Raw genomic sequence first — 18,203 nt, 5'->3', positions numbered from 1 at the left:
TACTGGAGCCTCAGCTTCACAATCTGTCCTTCCAGTGAGCACTCAGGGCTGATTTCCTTCAGTATGGAGAGGTTTGATCTTCTTGCAGTCCATGGGACTCTCAAGAGTCTCCTCCAGCACCATAATTCAAAAGCATCAATTCTTCGGCGATCAGCCTTCTTTATGGTCCAGCTCTCACTTCCATACATCACTACTGGGAAAACCATAGCTTTAACTATACGAACCTTTGTTGGCAAGGTGATGTCTCTACTTCTCAATATGCTGTCTAGGCCTGTCATTGCCCTTCTCCCAAGAAGCAGGCGTCTTTTAATTTCGTGGCTGCTGTCACCATCTGCAGTGATCATTGAGCCCAAGAAGGTGAAATCTCTCACTACCTCCATTTCTTCCCCTTCTATTTGCCAGGAGGTGATGGGACCAGTGGCCATGATCTTCGTTTTTTTGATGTTGAGCTTCAGTATACAAACACACAAAAAATATGCACCCTAATAACAAACAAAAACAAGGCCACACAAACATACACGCAGATTAAAAGGCCATAGGATTGGAAAGAAGATAAAGTCCCTACCAGAGAAGAACGGCAGAACAAGTTGATGCGACGATGCAAAAATGGCTAAAATGACCAGAAGAATCAGAAATCAGGAAGACCAAAATTTTAATAAGGAATAGGGGGAAATTTATAATTTATCTTAATAAAAACCATTGTAAACAGTTAAAATCGTTAGTAGGATCGGAATAACACTTGTATTTTATTGGTGAATTTTGGACACAATGGAGAGGTAAAAGATTTTGATTATTATAAAAGATGCAGGAGGAAATGGTTAACTATAGGACCCACAAAAGGGAGGAGGGAAGTCCAGGAGATTCTTTGGAATCTTGTTTCTATATTGTATGTTGGATATGTGACTGTAAAATTTTAATCTGAAAAACCAAATAAATAAAGTTATTTTTAAATTAATTAATTAATTAATTAATTAAAAGGCCATAGGATTACTTAACTAGCCAAGGGCCTGGGAGAAGAGGAACCTTTTCTCCTGCATCTAATGAAGGCAACAGATGAACCTCCCTGGGAGAGAATTTCATGAACAGGGAGCCACTACAGAAAAGGCCTGTTCTTGTATTGAATATCCTGGACTTTGTATCCTTGTTTAAAATATATTTATATAGACATCTGCTGAAGATCATACTTCATATATCTGGCAGACTCCAAGGAAGGTGACGCCAGAATAAATATGTTTCAGGTGACACAAGGGTAGTCATTGGTAAACTGGAATACTTGTGACATCATCTATCCAGCCAATCACCTGGGAATTTCCCAACAACAAAGAGGTCTGGGTTACATTGTCACATTGATTAGCTGGGAAAGGTTTAAGGGCATTTTCTGATTCAGTTTACACAGATGAAACTACTTTTAGAAAAGATTCACGCTAGCAGCTATGTCAAGGAAGAATGACTTTTGTAATCTGGGGCTTCTCTGGAGGGGTGGCCCCAAAACCAACAATGCAGGCAGGTAAAAAGCTTCAATGCATACTAAGGTTCAGAGGTGCTATGTCAGAGGTAAGATAAAAAAAGGGGGGAGAATAAGGAGCAGGTGGCGCTGTGGTCTAAACCACTGAGCCTCTTAGGCTTGCTGATCGAAAGGTTGGCAGTTTGAATCCGCACAACGGTGTAAGCTCCCATTGCTCTGTCCCAGCTTCTGCCAGCCTGGCAGTTCAAAGGCACACCAGTGCAAGTAGATAAATAGGTACTGCTGCGGCAGGAAGGTAAACGGTGCTTCCATGCGCTCTGGCTTCTGTCACGGTGTTCCTGAAGCAAGATGAGTGCCACACCCCAAAGTTGCCTTTGACTGGACTTAACCGTCCAAGGGTCCTTTACCTTGCTATGTCAGATCAGGACATGGGGGTAAGATTTATTATATCCAGATGCAGCATTTACCGAGGCAGCTTTAAGAGTCTCCAGAGTTTATTTATTTATTGCTGTTAGTAATTATAGTATTGTTCATGAGAAAGTCCAGTCACCTGACCAATTTGCTAAGCTGTGGGATTTGTGCCTTTGATGCGCAGTTCTAGAATACAGTCCCAAGACTGTACAGTCAGTGTGAGATGAGTGAGATGTGGTTCAGGCTTCTGAGATCACTCTGTGAAAGGAATAGGGTGCCTCTCATCAATTATTGTAGGGTTGCCGTATTTCAAAAAGTGAAAAGCCAAATACAAAAGTTGTTGAGTTTTTTGGGCAAAGTTGTTGTGCTGCCATATGCCCGGGTTTTCGACGACTTTTGAAAATTCCGTCCGGACGCTATTTTCGATGGATGAATCCTGGGTATGTCTGGGAAATTCCGGACTTATGGCAGCCCTAATTATCAGCACCTCTAACAAACTACAGTTCCCAGGATTTGGGGGGGGGGGGATGACGACGATGATGACCCAGGACTGTTAAAGTGGTGTAGTTGTGCTTTAAATGCATGCTATACTTTTAACCATACTGTGCAACATCTGGTGGTGGGGAAGAGATATGAATATCAAATTAGGTTTCCAATTACTTTGAGAGACATTTTATGTCTTTAGTTCAAAGATTTTTGATGCAACTTTTAATCAAATTATCTCCAAGGCAGTTTACCCAGCAGTACATAACAAACAACAACACAGTGGCTTTTGTTCCTCTGGCCACTGGCAGAAGCCAGAGTCTTCCCTCGCTCTCACATCTGTTGTTCCAGAGCAGCTGCCAGTTGAGTAAAGTTATCTCCCTGCAGCCACAGCTCTGTCATCTAATTTAACCATTAGAATCTTATCTTGCCATGGAAATACAACTACATAAAGCAGGAGGCTTAGCAATTTAAAGTACAGTATGACGAGGCACAAGCAGCTGGATCACCTGCCTACCTCCATCCTTTCTTTTGAAAGCCATTTCCTCAACTCGCCAGTGGGCAAGAAGTGTGAAAGACAGAATGTTTTCCTCACAGTTTGTTGAGTGTGGTGTAGTGGTTAGAGCTGGTGAACTAGGACTTGGGAGACCAAGGTTCAAATCCCACACAGGACTACAAAGTTCATGGGGTGCTCTTTGCCCCGCCACCCATTGTCTCTCAGCCAAACCTACTCCTCAGGATTGTTACAAGGATAAAATGTGGAGTGGGAGAACCATGTATGTAAATGTAAGAATAACTAAATAAATAAACCAGTCTTTCTTCCCCCAACCTGCTGCCCTCTAGAGGTGTAGGATTACAACTCCCATAGTCCCTGACCATTGATTATGCTGGCTGCACCTGATGGAAGTTGTAGTCCAACAATATCTGGAGGGCACTAGGTTGAAGGCCGCCATAGAGGTGAGGAAGTGGGCAACATGGTAGTCTTATAAAGTTGTTGGACTTCAACTTTCTGCCTATGCTGGTAGGGGCTGAAGGGAACTGTAGTCCAACATTATCTTGAGGACTCAACTTCTGTTTTTTCTAAACATTTCCCCCCTCCGCTAGCCGGGAGAAAGAGCTGCCTATAGAAATCAAATAGAGAACTCCATGATTTTATTTTAGTTTATATCTGAACAACAGCTGGTCACTCCACACACCAATGAGTACAGCCTAGTAGTAGTATTAGGCGGACATTCCTGCTAGGTGTTATTTCGTAAAAAATAATATTTTTTTCTCAGCGTTTTTAAACATTTAGGTTAGGCTAGAGCCTCACTGAACTCTTCTTGTGAGTAGACATCTAACCCGTCCACATGCAAAGCAATGAAATATTAGACTTCTTTATGCAGGTGAGTGCTGGATCTGTTCAGGCAGGACAATTTAAGTAGACATTTTCTTCAACTTTCGTGCTTCGCGGGCGGGAATTTTGAAAGGAAGTCCAAATGAGCCCAGTTCCTAAACTACTGTGCCTCAGCTTCTAGCTCCACTCATCATTTATGTTATTTATTTTCCGTATTAATTTATCGGCCCCCCCCCCCCAAGATCCCAGGGCAGAAATGACATAAGGCCAAAGTTAAACGGGAATATCAAACCAGGCCAGCATAAACTTCATACAAATTAAACAACAGCAACAATGACAATTTCAAGCTAGCATCCCTCACCTTTAAAAGGATGGCGGGCAAAGAGGTGCGAATGCATTTGTTATGAGCATAGTCTACATCTGAAGTCGCACGGTTAGGGCGATTAATTTATTTTTTTTATGTTCAAAAATGCCTTAATGCCCACCGCACTCTGAAATAGGTCCTGGCTTCCCAGAACATAAACGCTCTCCTGCTACCTGTTGCGGAGGACGCGCTGCTGCCCAACTACACCTGCCCTAAAACACGGACTTTACCAATTTCTACGGGCAGAGCTTTCTCACTTCCGCTCAAGAGGAGAGGAGAAAAGAGCCGGTTTATAACGTGAGCCCCGGAAGCTTCCTCTCCTAAGGAAAAAAAGGCAGTCTATACTTTTTTATTTATCTTTGCGGTCCACTAGGATTATCGAAAGTTGTAGGAGGGGGGAGAAAGAAAGTGTGTCCTCCACGATCCCATGGTGCCGTGCGGCTGCGCGCATGCGCGAGGGGAACACAACGTGCGACGGAGTTTCCCTCCGACGTTTATTAGCGGCGCCGCCGGTGGCGTAATTCGAGCTCCGGAATCTTGCCGCCTTTTGAAACTTCCCGCCGGGGAGACCTCCGAAGAGCCGCAGCCTGACGGGGCGGCTGCAGTCCAGAGAGCTCAGGCCCTAACGACCCCACATCCCACGCTTGGGAGAGGGGGGGGGTCTCCTTCTCCCCCTCGCCGCCGCCATGTCGGCGGGCTTCTCCTTCGGAGCCGGGACTCTGCCTTCGGCTACCGCAGCTGCTGCTGGTACTGGAGGCGGCGGCGGAGGGGGCTTCTCGTTTGGAGGCGCCCCGAGGTAAGCAGGGCGTGGGGAGGCGGGGAAAGTGTGGAGGCGCCTCGGGCGGAGCGGGGAGTAGACTTGGCCGGTAGGGCTCGGTTGAGGGCATCGCCTCCCTGCCATTATTATCCTCGTCTTGTTACGTAGAACACGCGCGCCCAAGTTGCTCGAGGCTGCGCACGTGGCTCCCTCCCCACCCGCCACCCCAACCCTGTGAGGTAGTTTGTTGCTATGCGGTGAAAATATCTCTCATCCACAGCTTCGTGGGTGAAACTGGGATTTTAGCCTGGGTCTTCCAGAGTCCACGCTGGGGTTTATTTTGAAGTGTGCTGTGAACTGCAGCCGAAGTGAAGTACTTTAAAAAAAGAAAGAAAACTCAACTAGAATTTCTGCGATCGATAAAAGCATTATTATTATTATTATTATTATTATTATTGTTGTTGTTATTATTAATTGAATTTGTATACTGCTGTATACCCAGAGGTCTCTAGGCGGTTCACACAACAAAATATAAAACCACAAAAAACATAATCAAAAACAACCAAATAACCCCCATATATAATAATTGCCACAATATGTCCAGCTTGCAGGGTGAAGTGATTTTGGATGTCTCAGAAAGAGCCACAATGAATAATAGCTCAACTAAAAAGCAAAACCTAAGACGGCAATTGTAGTCATACATTGGGTTAAGTTCCCATTGAGCTCAGTGGGACTTGCTTCTGGGCAAGTGTGCATCTGGGATGGTGAATCTAGGGGAGAAACAAGTATGTCCTGTGAAGAATATTAGATACCTGCATATTGCTGGCTGTTTTCTTTTGGACAAAATAAAAAAAAAATCCTTCCAGTAGCACCTTAGAGACCAACTAAGTTTGTTATTGGTATGAGCTTTCATGTGCATGCACACTTCTTCAGACATCTTCTGTACTTAAGCCAGCTGTACTCAGCTTCTCTGAAGGAATAATCCAAACATCATGAGCCTTCTGCTTGTTTCTTTCACAAAGAGAAGCTTCCAGAACCCTCTTGAATTAATTAGAATAGGAAAGATCTCTACACATCTGACCAATACTTTCTGTACCAAGAAATGCAAACTGATATGACCATGCTTGTTGATGCTGGAAATTCACTTGCCATTTAAATAAGAATAATGTTGCAAAGCAGAGTGTTCCTGTTCAGCTCCCCCACCTCCCTTGCTCCCCCTTGCAGCAGCCAGCCACTATTTCATGGTTGCTGAGCATCCTCATTCCTCACTGAGCTCTTTAGGAGGTATTTATGTATTGGTTTTTATTCTCTGTATATCTTCTTGAGTTTCTGTTCTTAAATTTTCCTGTACTTCTCCAGCAGTCAGGATTCCCACTAGCCTCTTGTGTTTTCGATGGTGCTGTTTTAAGTGCATAAGATAACTGATTTCACTATTAGCATAGCGGATGATAACGATAGAAGGGGTTTAGGCTAAGCTCACCATCACACTGAACACACTATGTTTTTGTGTTCTTTTCCCCTCAATGTTCTTTACACTGATTGCGTTGGGTCTGACACTCAGGGTGTTAAAACATCAAATAAACTTTACAAGTCCTGATGAGAATGGCTGTCAGATTTTGTGTTGTACTTGCAGTTGCTTTCCATATTGTGGCTATGATAGAGCTCATCTGCACTGTCTTATAATATATTACATTCGTACTGTCATAACTTTAAGGCATTTTAACCTGCTGGTTACATCATTATTAATTTTGCAACATAGACATTCCATGTCTGAAATGTTATATGAGATCCAAAGCAGAGTTGACAGCAATTATAGAAGCTGCTTGTTGTTATTACTGGAGAGCCAACAGCGTCACGTAAACTTTTCTGCCTGATAGGTGATGGCGAGTGAACAATAGTAGAAATTGAAACCATGTATGTGTTGCATTGCTACAAGAATTTTTTATTCTACTTCAGTCTGAAAAAGAGCTCACTTTTAATCTGCTAATAACTTTTTTAAAAACTTGTTCTGGGATGTGAGAAATAAAGTTAACTGTATATCTCTGGGATAGTCAGGCCCTACCCTTCAGACTGAAAATGTAAAGAATTTTGTGTTTCCTATAATATTTCCAGTAATGTCAGAAGTTTAGTTTGAGAGCCGCTTCATTCTAGTGGACTGTTTTTTATTCAGCTTGAGTTGAAATCACTAATGTCTTTGGGTCTCTGTCTGTCCCTTTCCATATAGGGTTCTGAAACATGTAATTAGTTACTTGATTATGTTAACACTGCAAATGCAATTGGTTGTTTTAAGTGTTTGTCTGTGTTAAAATAATGACGGTTAGCAGCAAAAAACCCAAAAAAGGCAACATAAATCTTGGTTGACTTGAGGGTGAAATATCTGCTGGTAGCATTTACGTTCATATTAAAGGGAGAAATATGGAAGAGGCATTTTGTCTTTCAAACTGTTCTGTAGAACTACTGCAATGAAGAAATAAAAAAATGAATGTGTGTTAAATTTAACTAATTTATTTGTCTTGTAATGTAGCTCAACTGGAGGGCTTAATTTTGGGACATTGGGCTCGACAGCTACAGCAACTACAAGCGCTTCATCGGGAGGCTTTGGAGCTGGACTTTTTAGCTCAAAACCTGCCACTGGTTTTACATTGGGAGGGGCTAATACAGGTAAAATATTATATTTCTACACTTTTAAGATGAGACAAGTATAATGACATTTGAAATGTGTAAAAAAATATAGTAGGTTATAAATAACCCTATATGCATTTGGTTAAAAATAACACTTTATATACCTGTATACTAGACAAGCATATATGGAACTGTAGTTGTTTGCATATACTGTATAGCGATGTAATATACCTTTTTTTGCTTTTCTCTTTATGCATTTTTTATTTTTACTTTATTTTGTTCAATTGAAAAATAAAAAAGGTGAGCCTTGAACTGGTAACTGATTTGAGAGTTAGTGATGAGAATTAGTGGTAAAATGCAGGAGTAGCTAAAATTTCAAATTATATTCAGTAATTTTGCTCCTTGCCAAAAATATTTATATCTTCATTATTAAAAGCACTCTCTGGTTATATAGTATTATTAGAGAGCTGATAATGTATTTTAAAAAATTAAGCATTTTACATATCTTAATATATCAGTTATACAGTTGTCATTGTTTCTCTCTGACTTCCACACACATCCCTCTGGGGGGTCCTATTTAGTCCTTGTTAAGCTGCATCTCCTTAATTACCACCCCTTTTCTGCTTATTTTATCTGCTGCTCATAAACCTAATGCCACTTTGAAGTTTATCTGATTGTTATATTTCTTTTAATATTTGCCAAAGTATTTCCACTCTTCTTTTATATCCAACTCATCTTGATTTCTTATCTTTGCAGTCAACATTCCTATTCTGCATATTCTATTCCCTTATTCTGCCAGTCTATTTTTGTCCTTCAACCTTTAGGCATAAATTATTCTGGCCGCTGTTTTTGCGTAGAGGAAAAAAAGACTTAAGTACTTTCTTGGGTATTTCCCCATCTACTATACTCAGTAAGAACATCTCTGGTTTCTTGGGAAATGAGACCCCGTTTTTTTAGTTCTGAGTATATCATCTCCCAATACTCTCTGGCTTTCTTACAACCCCACCACTTGTGTGTAAATGTCCCTTCGATCTGCTGATAATGGATTTTAAGTCACTAATTTGGGGTCAGTGATAAATCTGTTAGGCAACTGGCAATAGAAGTGTGGTTTATTAAACTCAGGGTTTTTTGTACTATTACACAGGAACAGCAACCACCATGGCTACAGGATTGACACTTGGTAAGTGCTATATGTTGAAAGTTAGCTTTGCTTTTTCTTTAAATGGGGTGTGACTTTCAGAGCTGCCCAAACGAAAAGTTCTGCATTTGGATGGTGAGAGACTAGGAATGCTGGATAAACCTCAAAGATGACTAAAGTGTCAAGAAGAAAAATATGGAAGTAAAAACTGTAGATAATGGTATATTAGGAACATGTACTCAAATATTTACTTGGTTGGTTCAAATCCAGATGTAACATTCAGCTCCCCACCTCCTTTCCACGACCTTGTTAGCCTTCCTGATCCCCAGTCTCCAAAGCTCTTGGCTATTCATGTGTTATGATATGTGCTATTCAATTTCTATAACCTGCCTATGTGATATTTTCCCATTATCTTTCTATTTGTTTTCTTCGTTTTCTTCATGTTCTTTTTATCAGGTCTGTCTCTTCCTCCCATTTTTTTCAAAGGTGCCTGTATTTAGGCCACAGTCCATAGCCGTCAACAATTCTGCTTCCGCACTCTGTATAATCTGTTAAAGGCGTGCCATTGATATGCGGTAGAATTGAGCTAGCATGCCTTGGTTGTGATCCCATGCCTAATGCAGCTTGGTTGTGATCCTGGACTGGACCCTGCTTCCAGATATCCAGGTTGTAGTAGTCGTCAGAAGTATACTTTTATCAGGTGCATCTGATTCTTCATCCAGTTGCTCCTTAGTTAAAAGGACTAGGCCACTGTCACTTATGCATGGTGATCTCTACGTTGGACTACAGTAAAGTACTCTGTGTAGGGCCACTATTGAAGCTGGGAAGTGATAGCTGGTGCCAAATTCTTCTGCCTGTGTTTTGACCGGAATGGCCCAAAGAGTATATTATGTCGCTTATTGTCCACTTGATCTGTCTACAGTTTCTGGCTATTATCCTTGGTCCTGATGGTTGTCCTATAAAGCAGTGAATAGCCTGGACCCATTATATTCCAGGTTCTCCAATGTTCTGAGATGAACCAGAAACCTTGTTTCAGGTGATACATATTAAAAACATGAAACTTGTAGGTGCCCAGGGTTGACCTTCCCCAGTGGTGGTGATGATTTTGTCATCGTATCCCCTGGGAACGGGACAACAGTGTTGGGAAGCAGTGCATATATTATTGGTTGTTGTTTTTAAAAGAATTTCAGAAGCATTCAAAATATGGGAAGCTTGGCTATCTCTTACTGCTAGTACATGTTGTTAAATGTGTTTCACTGCTTTGAGTCTAATGGAAGAGTGAGTGAAAAAATTAATGTGGCTTTGCTCACTTTTCACTGGCTATATACAGATCTAGAGTAATAAATTTAGAATTCTTAATTTTACTGAACATACCCAGTTTAAGTGGCATCAAAAGAAGAATGACATTTTATTGTTCTTTTACAGGCACACCTGCTTCTACTTCTGCAAGTACCCCAGGACTTAGTCTAGGTTTCAGCAAACCTGCAGGATCAGCCACACCATTTGCTTTACCTATCTCTTCTGCCACCTCTGGCCTCTCACTTTCCTCTGCTCTTGCATCTGCGCCAGCAACAGGTAATAATATACACTTATAGTTTTGTGTTTAAATCAAATTTCCATTGTTCACAAATGCATAATTGTTCCTAAAAAAAGAAACCAGGTGAATCAGTGCAGTTCTGATAAAGATGATTGAACATTCACATAATGGTATTAGTTTAGTTTGGTACACTGAATTAACTTGAGAACATGGTACGTGATAGGGAAGCCAGTATGAAGGATGCTAAAAGAAGCATCCTACGTCTGATAAAAGGAGAAAACTGCCAAGAAACTCTGTTTGTCATCAAAATCCCTTTAACTGCACAGTGATGTAAGATTGGAGCATATGCATCATGCCTAAGGAATACTTGCCTCAGAATGTATGCTGTAAGATTGGTGTGGGGGAATCTATAGCCTTCTAGATATTGCTGGACTACAGCATGTATCATTCCTAACCCTTGGCCATGCTGGCTAGAGTTGGAGCTGAGCAACATCTGCATGGCCACAGATACTTTTTAAAATTTGCTTTCCTTTAAAAGGATGTCTGTTGCCCCAAGTCCTCCGGATGATTTAGTGCAAGAGTGCTTAATCCATGCAAGTAAATGATGACAGCGGTAACAGTAGGTAGAATTTGTGAAAGTTTCGGCCATATTGTCCACCACTGAATTCTAATAGTTGTTTATTTAGCAGGTAATAATAGCTGTTGTTATGAAGGAAAATCAGCATGCATGTCTTCAGCTTATACCTCTGCTTAATATTCAGGGTCCACTGGCTTTACGCTGAACTTGGGAGGCACAGCTCCAACCACAACAGTATCCACAGGACTTTCTCTTGGGGGAGCCTTGGCTGGTTTAGGAGGGACACTCTTCCCAAATGCAAGCTCAGCTGCTACAGGTGACAAGCCTTTTATGTGCATCTACCGCCTCAGATTTGTCCAAAAGATGTGTGTCTTATCTTATTAAGACTGTTGAGATACCGTGTGTGTTGCTAATCCTGTTGTGCTAGAACTAAGTAATTGTTCCTGGTCCTTTATTTTGAAGTGCTTGGGTTTGTGGTCATCTACATTAACAACTAATAAATGAACAGCATCACTTGCTGTGTTACTATCTGAAAATTAGAAATAGTTTGGGGCTCAAGGTCAACAGAGAGTTCTCAGTAGTTAAGTTGCTTTCTGAGAGTTTCTGAGATCAGTGAATCAAGGATGAACCTCTGCCCACCTTGGAGCTTGGAATAACACCCACATAGTCGGGTGTTGATGTTTCTCGGAAGATTTCTGAAGCTCACGGCCTTATCCCTACCATTTTGGGCTAGAGAGCAGGGTTGATGATGAAAACAATTTTTCATTGTCTACACATACTACATGTCTTGTTTTCCCCACATCTACATATGGGTTCTAGCTGGTGAATGTAGACATAACATGCCTTTGATTTTCACTGCTGGCAATTTATTGAGGATATAAAATGTTATATTCAGACTATTTTCGATACTGATGCATGACAAAAAGAAGTCTCTGATACAGTTGATGGATTACTTGCAGGGCTCGGACAGAATGCTTTCGGTTTGACTCTAGGGGCGGCTGCAGCACCTGCTACTACTGTTAATGAAGGTCTTGGTGGCATAGACTTCAGTAGTTCTTCAGATAAAAAGAGTAAGTTTTTGTGGACACAGCTTGGAAAGGTGTTTCTCTAAGAAACTAGGCACTGGCTTTTTTCTGGAACTGCATGGGGACTCATTAAAACAACAAATTCTAAATTTATCTTTTTAAATAGGAAACTCTTTAATGAAACTAACTGCTTTATGATTCTACTGCTCTGGGATATTGGTGCCTGGTGCTGAGGCTTGTGTTCCCAGTTGCCTCACAGCTCACCAGTACTGTCCACATCAGTACTCCATACACCAAGAGCAGGGAATTTTTGTTCTGGCCAGATTTCTACCCCCAGGCCATTTCCCCAAATCTGCAGCCACGTCACCTCTGATCTCAGGTGTGGAGCTGTATCAGCTGTATGTGCTGCCTGCACACCTGAAACCTGCAAAAAGCAGGATCCAGCTCCCTGTGCACCAGTTGATGCACAGAAAATTCAATTCTGCTCAGTTCAGGTGCTCAAGTGCATTCTCAAGGAAATCCTCTCACATACCCTAACTCTGCTTGGTCACTTCTTCTCCTTCTCCTCCTCCTCCCATATACTTCCCCCCTGTCTTTATCTCCGACTGAAGCTCCTATTACAGCATGGATGGGGAACTTGTAGCCCTCCATATGTTGTTGAATTACAGCTCCTATTACAGCTCCCTGAATATGGGCTATGCTGACTGACCGATGGGAGTTGTAATCCAACAGTATTTGGAGGGCCATACATTCTCCACCCTGCCCTGCAGCATCTGAAACTATGCATAGAGCCCCTGTAGGATGGATAATAACAGTGGTTTTAAAATACCAGGTTATTTTTGTTAGAGAATTGCTGTTGTTTTTTTTAAAAAAAGAAAAAATACACTATTTAAAATCTGAATTTAATGCAGACGTGTTAGTCTGTACTCCAAAATAATTGCTACCTATCAAAATATGCTTTGAAAATGTCTGGCCTGAGATTGGTTAAATGACACTAACTGTGCAATCCTGCCCGTATCTGGTGACCCTTAAAGTAAAACAAGTCAGGGAACTGTTTGTTCAATAGCGGTGAACCAGAAGCTAGCATTTTTCCAAATAATATTTGAAGCTTTTAGCCGAGGGTAATAGGGTTGGGTATCCTTTTTAGTAAAGAGAGTCATTGATGGTGTTCAGTATAAGAAACCTATTGATACTTTCATAATTCAAATTTAGGAGCATGTTTTTGTTTATACTAAGAGTTTTAACTTTCTTTCCCCCTCAGGTGACAAAACAGGAACGAGACCAGAGTAAGTGTACCAAATATTCATAGCTGGAAAAATACCTGTTGGGACCAGGTGCCTCTTAAATGGAAGGCAACCAATAACTTCTTATTTTATTTAAGCATACATAAATTTCTGTACCGCTAAATATTCTCAAACCAAGGTACATAAGATCAGTGTTATAAACTAAACAAAAAAAGACAGAGATCAGAAGGACATAAAATGGGTCACATGGAAAGGTAAGCTTGTGTGAATAAATGTTTTAAAGTGGTGTCTTAAATGAAGCACAGAAGACGCCTGCCTAATATACAAAGGCAATGAGTTCCACAATATTGGCGCTGCTATGCCAAGTACCCCATTCTTATGGCTGCATAACGTATATCACAAGGACAGTTAGTAATGCTTCTCCAACAGATCTCAAATAGGCAGGAATGTATGGAGAACGGTGGTCCTTCAAGGAGGCTAGTCCCAAGTTATTTAGGGCTTTATATGATAACAGTTGCACCTTAAATTTGGCCAGATAGTATATTGAGAGGAGATACTTCATCATTGGTGTTGTACGCTGTCAAGGAATACAGCATACAGCATCCTAACCTGCTACTTCAGAGACAATAACCCTGCTCAGAAGAGGCAAGTTGGCCAACCCACGGAACCTGCATATTTCCAGGCTTCCAGCTTAGTTTATTGGCCCTCATCTAGGCTACCACTGCACTTGGACCCTGGTCCAGGACTTGCATGGCCACACCTGGTTCATGGTGCTTTCCCGATGTTGGACTCCAGTTTCCATCATCCCTGAGGCTTTTGGGAGTTTACGTCAGTGACCCCTAAAGGATACCGAATTGTTTACAGTTAGTGGACTAAACTGATTGGGTTTAATCTTCGTGATAACAAGTTAGGATGATGATGGAGCTGGTGCAGATTTGATGTTGTAATTTCCAGAGAGGAAGGTACCGCTTCAAATAGCATGTTCATTCTCAACACTTGTGTCAGGGTTTCAGGGAGAGAAGGGCAGATGGGGGAGGAGACAGAGAGCGAGGGGGAAGAATCCCAGAGAGACGAGGAGGAGGATGACAATGACCAAAGGCCGTCCATGAGTCTGTCCAGTGAGTCAGAGGACTCCCAAAAGGGAGCCCCCCTGGTCAGACCAAGGGGAGCCCAAGGGGGAAGCAATCAGGAGCGCAGGGGAGCGAAGGGAGAGCCCCCAGTGGGAGTTGGAGATCGGGGCCGGTTTCTCCGCCGGAACGGAGTGAAGGGGGTGGAGTTACCAGTGTGTCAGAGGGAGCAGAGCAAGAAGGAGACAGGGGAAGGAGATTGGAGCAAGACGTTCTGCCGGAAGGGGCAGAGAGTAGCACCGGGAGCAGTGTAGCGGTCGAGAGGAAGGTCAGAAGCAACGTACGCGCGCCAAGTTCAAATGTGGAGGCGCGCGGAAGTGAGGAGAGCCCTGGGGAGGAGCCCGGCCCCAAAGCACGAAGGAGGGGGGAACAGGCGTCAGAGGATTCAGCCTCTGGCAAGTCCCGGCGGGAGGGAACCCAGGGGGGCAGAAAGACCCTGCGGGAGAGGAAGAGGTGGTCCAGCACAAACCTCTTAAACTGGTGCAGGGGCGGCACGGATTCAGAGGGGACTTCAGTGGTCTGATGTCACAGACGTAGAGCCACGGAGATGGAATGTAAAAGCAGCAATGCTCTTCAATAAAGACTTTTGTAAATAAACCGGATCGGACTTAGGTCTCTTGTGAGCTGGGACCAACGGGTGGCTCTGACAACTTGTTTCTCATTTCTGTAGGAGAAAGATATTTGGGGTTGCAGGGGGAAATAATGAGAAGGTTTTCCAAAACTTTCTTCTGCTGCTGGTTAATGATAATTTGGGTAGAACATTCAGAAAATTCAGTGGTTAATGGGCTTAGTGCAGTTCTTTGCATCTGTTATGTTAAATAAAAGCTGCTGCTACTGCTGTTTAGAGAGTGTCATGCTAATAATGACGTACATGTCTGTTGGCAGGGATAGTAAAGCCCTGAAAGATGAAAATCTACCTCCAGTAATCTGCCAAGATGTAGAAAATCTTCAGTAAGTATTTCCTGGGTCCTTGGAATTCCAGATATCTTTTGTTACTGAAACTTACCTTGAAGATGTTTTAAACTAGTAAGAGTACTCTTTTGTTCACAGTTTCAAAATACTTGGTTTTGACAGCTGTGAGTATACTGTTCTGCAGATGCTGTGAAGGTACCTCAGGTCTTGCTTACCTGAAGTCACTTCAGTAAAATGTAACTGGTGGGCTGCAGGCTGGAATCAGCCCACAAGGTGCTTCCGTTGGGCCCCTGGTAATTCCGTCACAGCCCTAATCCTTGTCCACTCTACCACGGCTTTTCCTGTTGTTCGGTGATGTGAGGAGAGAGGTAGTTCTCTTGGGAGAGAGGGGAAGATGATGGAGGGGGAAGGCCTAAGCTTCTCCCCTCTTTGCAGTGTCTCTCCTCAGCACAGGTCAGATCTGAGATTGCAGCTCAGGAGTGGGAAAGGTGGAAATTGCTTTTCCATGCTTTGCGTTAAGAAAGGGAAGTCCATATTGTCAGTGTGCGATGCAGAAGACAAGCACTGAATTGGCCATGGAGAAACAGCTGTGTGAGAGAGGATGGGGGAGAGGGGTCTTTGTTATGTTTGAGATGTGGAGAGAGAGAGAGAGCGTGTGTGTGTGTGTGCGCGCACACACGCACACACACTTTATCCCCAAACCACCATCAGTACACAGCCCTGACTATCCTCTGAGATTTCCCCACTCTGGGGGGAGAGAGGTTCCTTAGTCCTGCAGTAGTTCTGAATGAAGAGCTGGGGTTGGGGGCATTGCATGGATTAATTCTGTCTTCTGATTTCTCCTCTCCCAGGAAGTTTGTAAAAGAGCAGAAGCAGGTCCAGGAAGAAATTAGTCGAATGTCCTCCAAAGCAATGCTCAAAGTGCAGGAAGACATTAAAGCTTTGAAACAACTTTTATCAGTTGCTGCCAGTGGCTTACAGAGAAACACTCTTAATATTGATAAGCTGAAAGTGGAAACTGCTCAGGTATAAGCAACTCTGATGGGGATCACGTGCTAGCCTAAAGCTAGAATGATAATATTTCTATCCTCTTGGAAAATGCAGATCTGCTTGCCTAACAGCTGTGCTGGGCAGTCCTTGATTTGAAGCAGCTGAGAACTTTGTTTACCGTACAACTGTAACAGTATAATGTTTGCTGTCCTGAAAGGTTGTTTCCATTATACAGAAAACTCATCCCTTGGTATCTGGCATTGTATCATATCTTCCCTCTCGTGTGCTTTCCCTGTAGAGTTCAATAGGTCTACTCTTTTCCAGCTCCCATCTATTAGGTTTTTGAAGCCTCTGGGCAAAATTTTATTGCAGTGGTCCCCAATTAAGTTCTGTGTCCCCTTGTTTTTCAAAACCCCTGGTCTAAAATTATAGTCTGATCTGTAATCACGTCCCATTCCTTCACCCGCCCCCAAATAATAATGAACATGGTAAAGTTCATCCTTCAGATATTAGCTAATTAAATTATCAGGAATAAATTGTTCACTGAAACAGGTGTGTCATTTTACTGAACTGCAAGAATTACAAGAGCCATTTTTCCCACCTCATGTTTTTGTAGGAGCTTAAAAACGCTGAAATAGCATTAAGAACACAGAAAACGCCGCCTGGCCTTCAACATGAAAATTCAGCACCAGCAGAGTGAGTACAGCCTTGCATGTCTTGCCCATAATAAGTGTTTTTATATTGCACGTTGTATAGTTAGTCATATATTGTATACAGGTTCAAGCCTTATATTGGACCTTATATGGGTTTAATATAAAATACGCTTTTGTATCTGCATGGTTCGTTCACTCAGACTGTCCTGTATCTCATGCTAGAATACTGCACAAGGAAAGTAAACTACTGTATTTTTCGCTCTATAACACGCACCCGACCATAACACGCACGTAGTTTTTAGAGGAGGAAAATCCGTAGGCAAGCCACCCATAGGCATTTCCTCCATAACACGCACAGACATTTCCCCTTACTTGCTAGGAGGAAAAAAGTGAGTGTTATGGTGCAAAAAATACGGTAAATCCGAATGTATTATTTTGATTCCACAAGCAGAGTATGATAATTGCTATGAACCCTTTGCAGAGATATGCTAGGCACTATTTCTCTTTTGCACATAGTTCTAAGGGATCAGCCTTCTGAGCTTCTTTCAAATAGATACCAAAGGGTGTAACAGTTTGATTCTGGCTGGACTGATTTCTCACTGTAGTGGGAGATGTTTCCTGAGAAATAATTAGTGTTTTTCCTTTTAATTAGGGACATGATTTGAATATGTCCAAAATAATTTAGCTGGGTGGAAAGACAACTTCTTTAAATTGCCTTTTAAAAGAAAAAGTTACTGTAATATGGTAGGCTTTCCCTGGCTTTGTTAACAGGGGGTGTATCTAGAATCATGGAATTGTAGAGTTAGAAGGAAGCATGTTCTTCATCTAGTCCAACCCCCTGCAATGCAAGAATCTTTCTCCCAATGTGGGGCTCAAACCCATGAACCTGAAATTAAGAGTCTCACACTCTACTGATTGCAGGAACTCGACTTCTCCTCCCTCACTCGTGATTGAGAGCCGTTAGTGTGTACACAGGTTATTGGGGGGGGGGGTTATCCTGCTTTTCAGCAGAAAAAGGCTTCCAGAGCAGCTTATATAATTAAAATTAAGACAGTTCCTGCCCACAGGCTGACCATCTGAAAGACATGACAAAAAAAGAAAAGGGAAGAAGAACAGAAGAAAAAGAAAATAAGCGAATTCATGCACCGTTTCTGAAAGTTTAAAATTAGACTTGAATACTTTCTGTAGAGTTCTTTATTCACTTCCGTCATTTAAATGCTCTAAAATATACTTAATTTAGCTACTTCAGGATCTTGGTTGAACAGTTTGAAGTACAACTGCAGCAGTACAGACAACAAATTGAAGAACTGGAAAACCATCTTGCCACCCAGGCAAACAATTCCCATATAACCCCACAAGGTAACAAGTTAGTGATTTCACCAGTTGCCTTAATTGCTGTGTCATACCGCACTTTTTGCTTCTGGCAGACTCGCAGGGATTTGTGTTCAGATTTGATTCCAAATTTAGGGCCGAAGATGCAGAAGCTGACATAATTGCTGGGATCCATAAGGTGGGTTCACACACCCAGGAGAGGGCTGGCAGCAAAGCATTACTTATTTTCT

General features: G+C 42.2%; 1 protein-coding gene across 3 annotated transcripts in view; it reads left to right on the top strand.

Annotated features, from left to right (window-relative positions):
- Positions 1–1,332: 1,332 nt before the first annotated feature.
- The window catches only part of NUP58 (nucleoporin 58), a 36,051-nt gene continuing 19,180 nt past the window's right edge, over positions 1,333–18,203 (top strand). Inside the window, exons 1-11 of one of the 3 annotated variants that reach the window (XM_081909363.1) lie at positions 1,333–1,507; positions 7,341–7,477; positions 8,583–8,618; positions 10,002–10,151; positions 10,875–11,006; positions 11,650–11,760; positions 12,977–13,001; positions 14,972–15,037; positions 15,850–16,024; positions 16,605–16,684; positions 17,882–18,000. In XM_081909363.1, the coding sequence (XP_081765489.1) occupies positions 1,434–1,507; positions 7,341–7,477; positions 8,583–8,618; positions 10,002–10,151; positions 10,875–11,006; positions 11,650–11,760; positions 12,977–13,001; positions 14,972–15,037; positions 15,850–16,024; positions 16,605–16,684; positions 17,882–18,000 (1,105 nt within the window). In that variant the 5' untranslated portion in view covers positions 1,333–1,433. Of the gene's footprint in view, positions 1,508–4,516; positions 4,856–7,340; positions 7,478–8,582; positions 8,619–10,001; positions 10,152–10,874; positions 11,007–11,649; positions 11,761–12,976; positions 13,002–14,971; positions 15,038–15,849; positions 16,025–16,604; positions 16,685–17,881; positions 18,001–18,203 lie in introns of those variants that run through there. The other 2 variants (XM_081909362.1, XM_081909364.1) reach the window with 2 other exon arrangements.

The sequence above is a fragment of the Podarcis melisellensis genome, assembly GCF_964234715.1.
Source record: "Podarcis melisellensis genome assembly, chromosome: 4".
NCBI classification, from domain to species: domain Eukaryota; kingdom Metazoa; phylum Chordata; class Lepidosauria; order Squamata; family Lacertidae; genus Podarcis; species Podarcis melisellensis.
The sequence above is the reverse complement of the archived record's forward strand: the minus strand, read 5'-3'. Positions and strand labels throughout refer to the sequence as shown.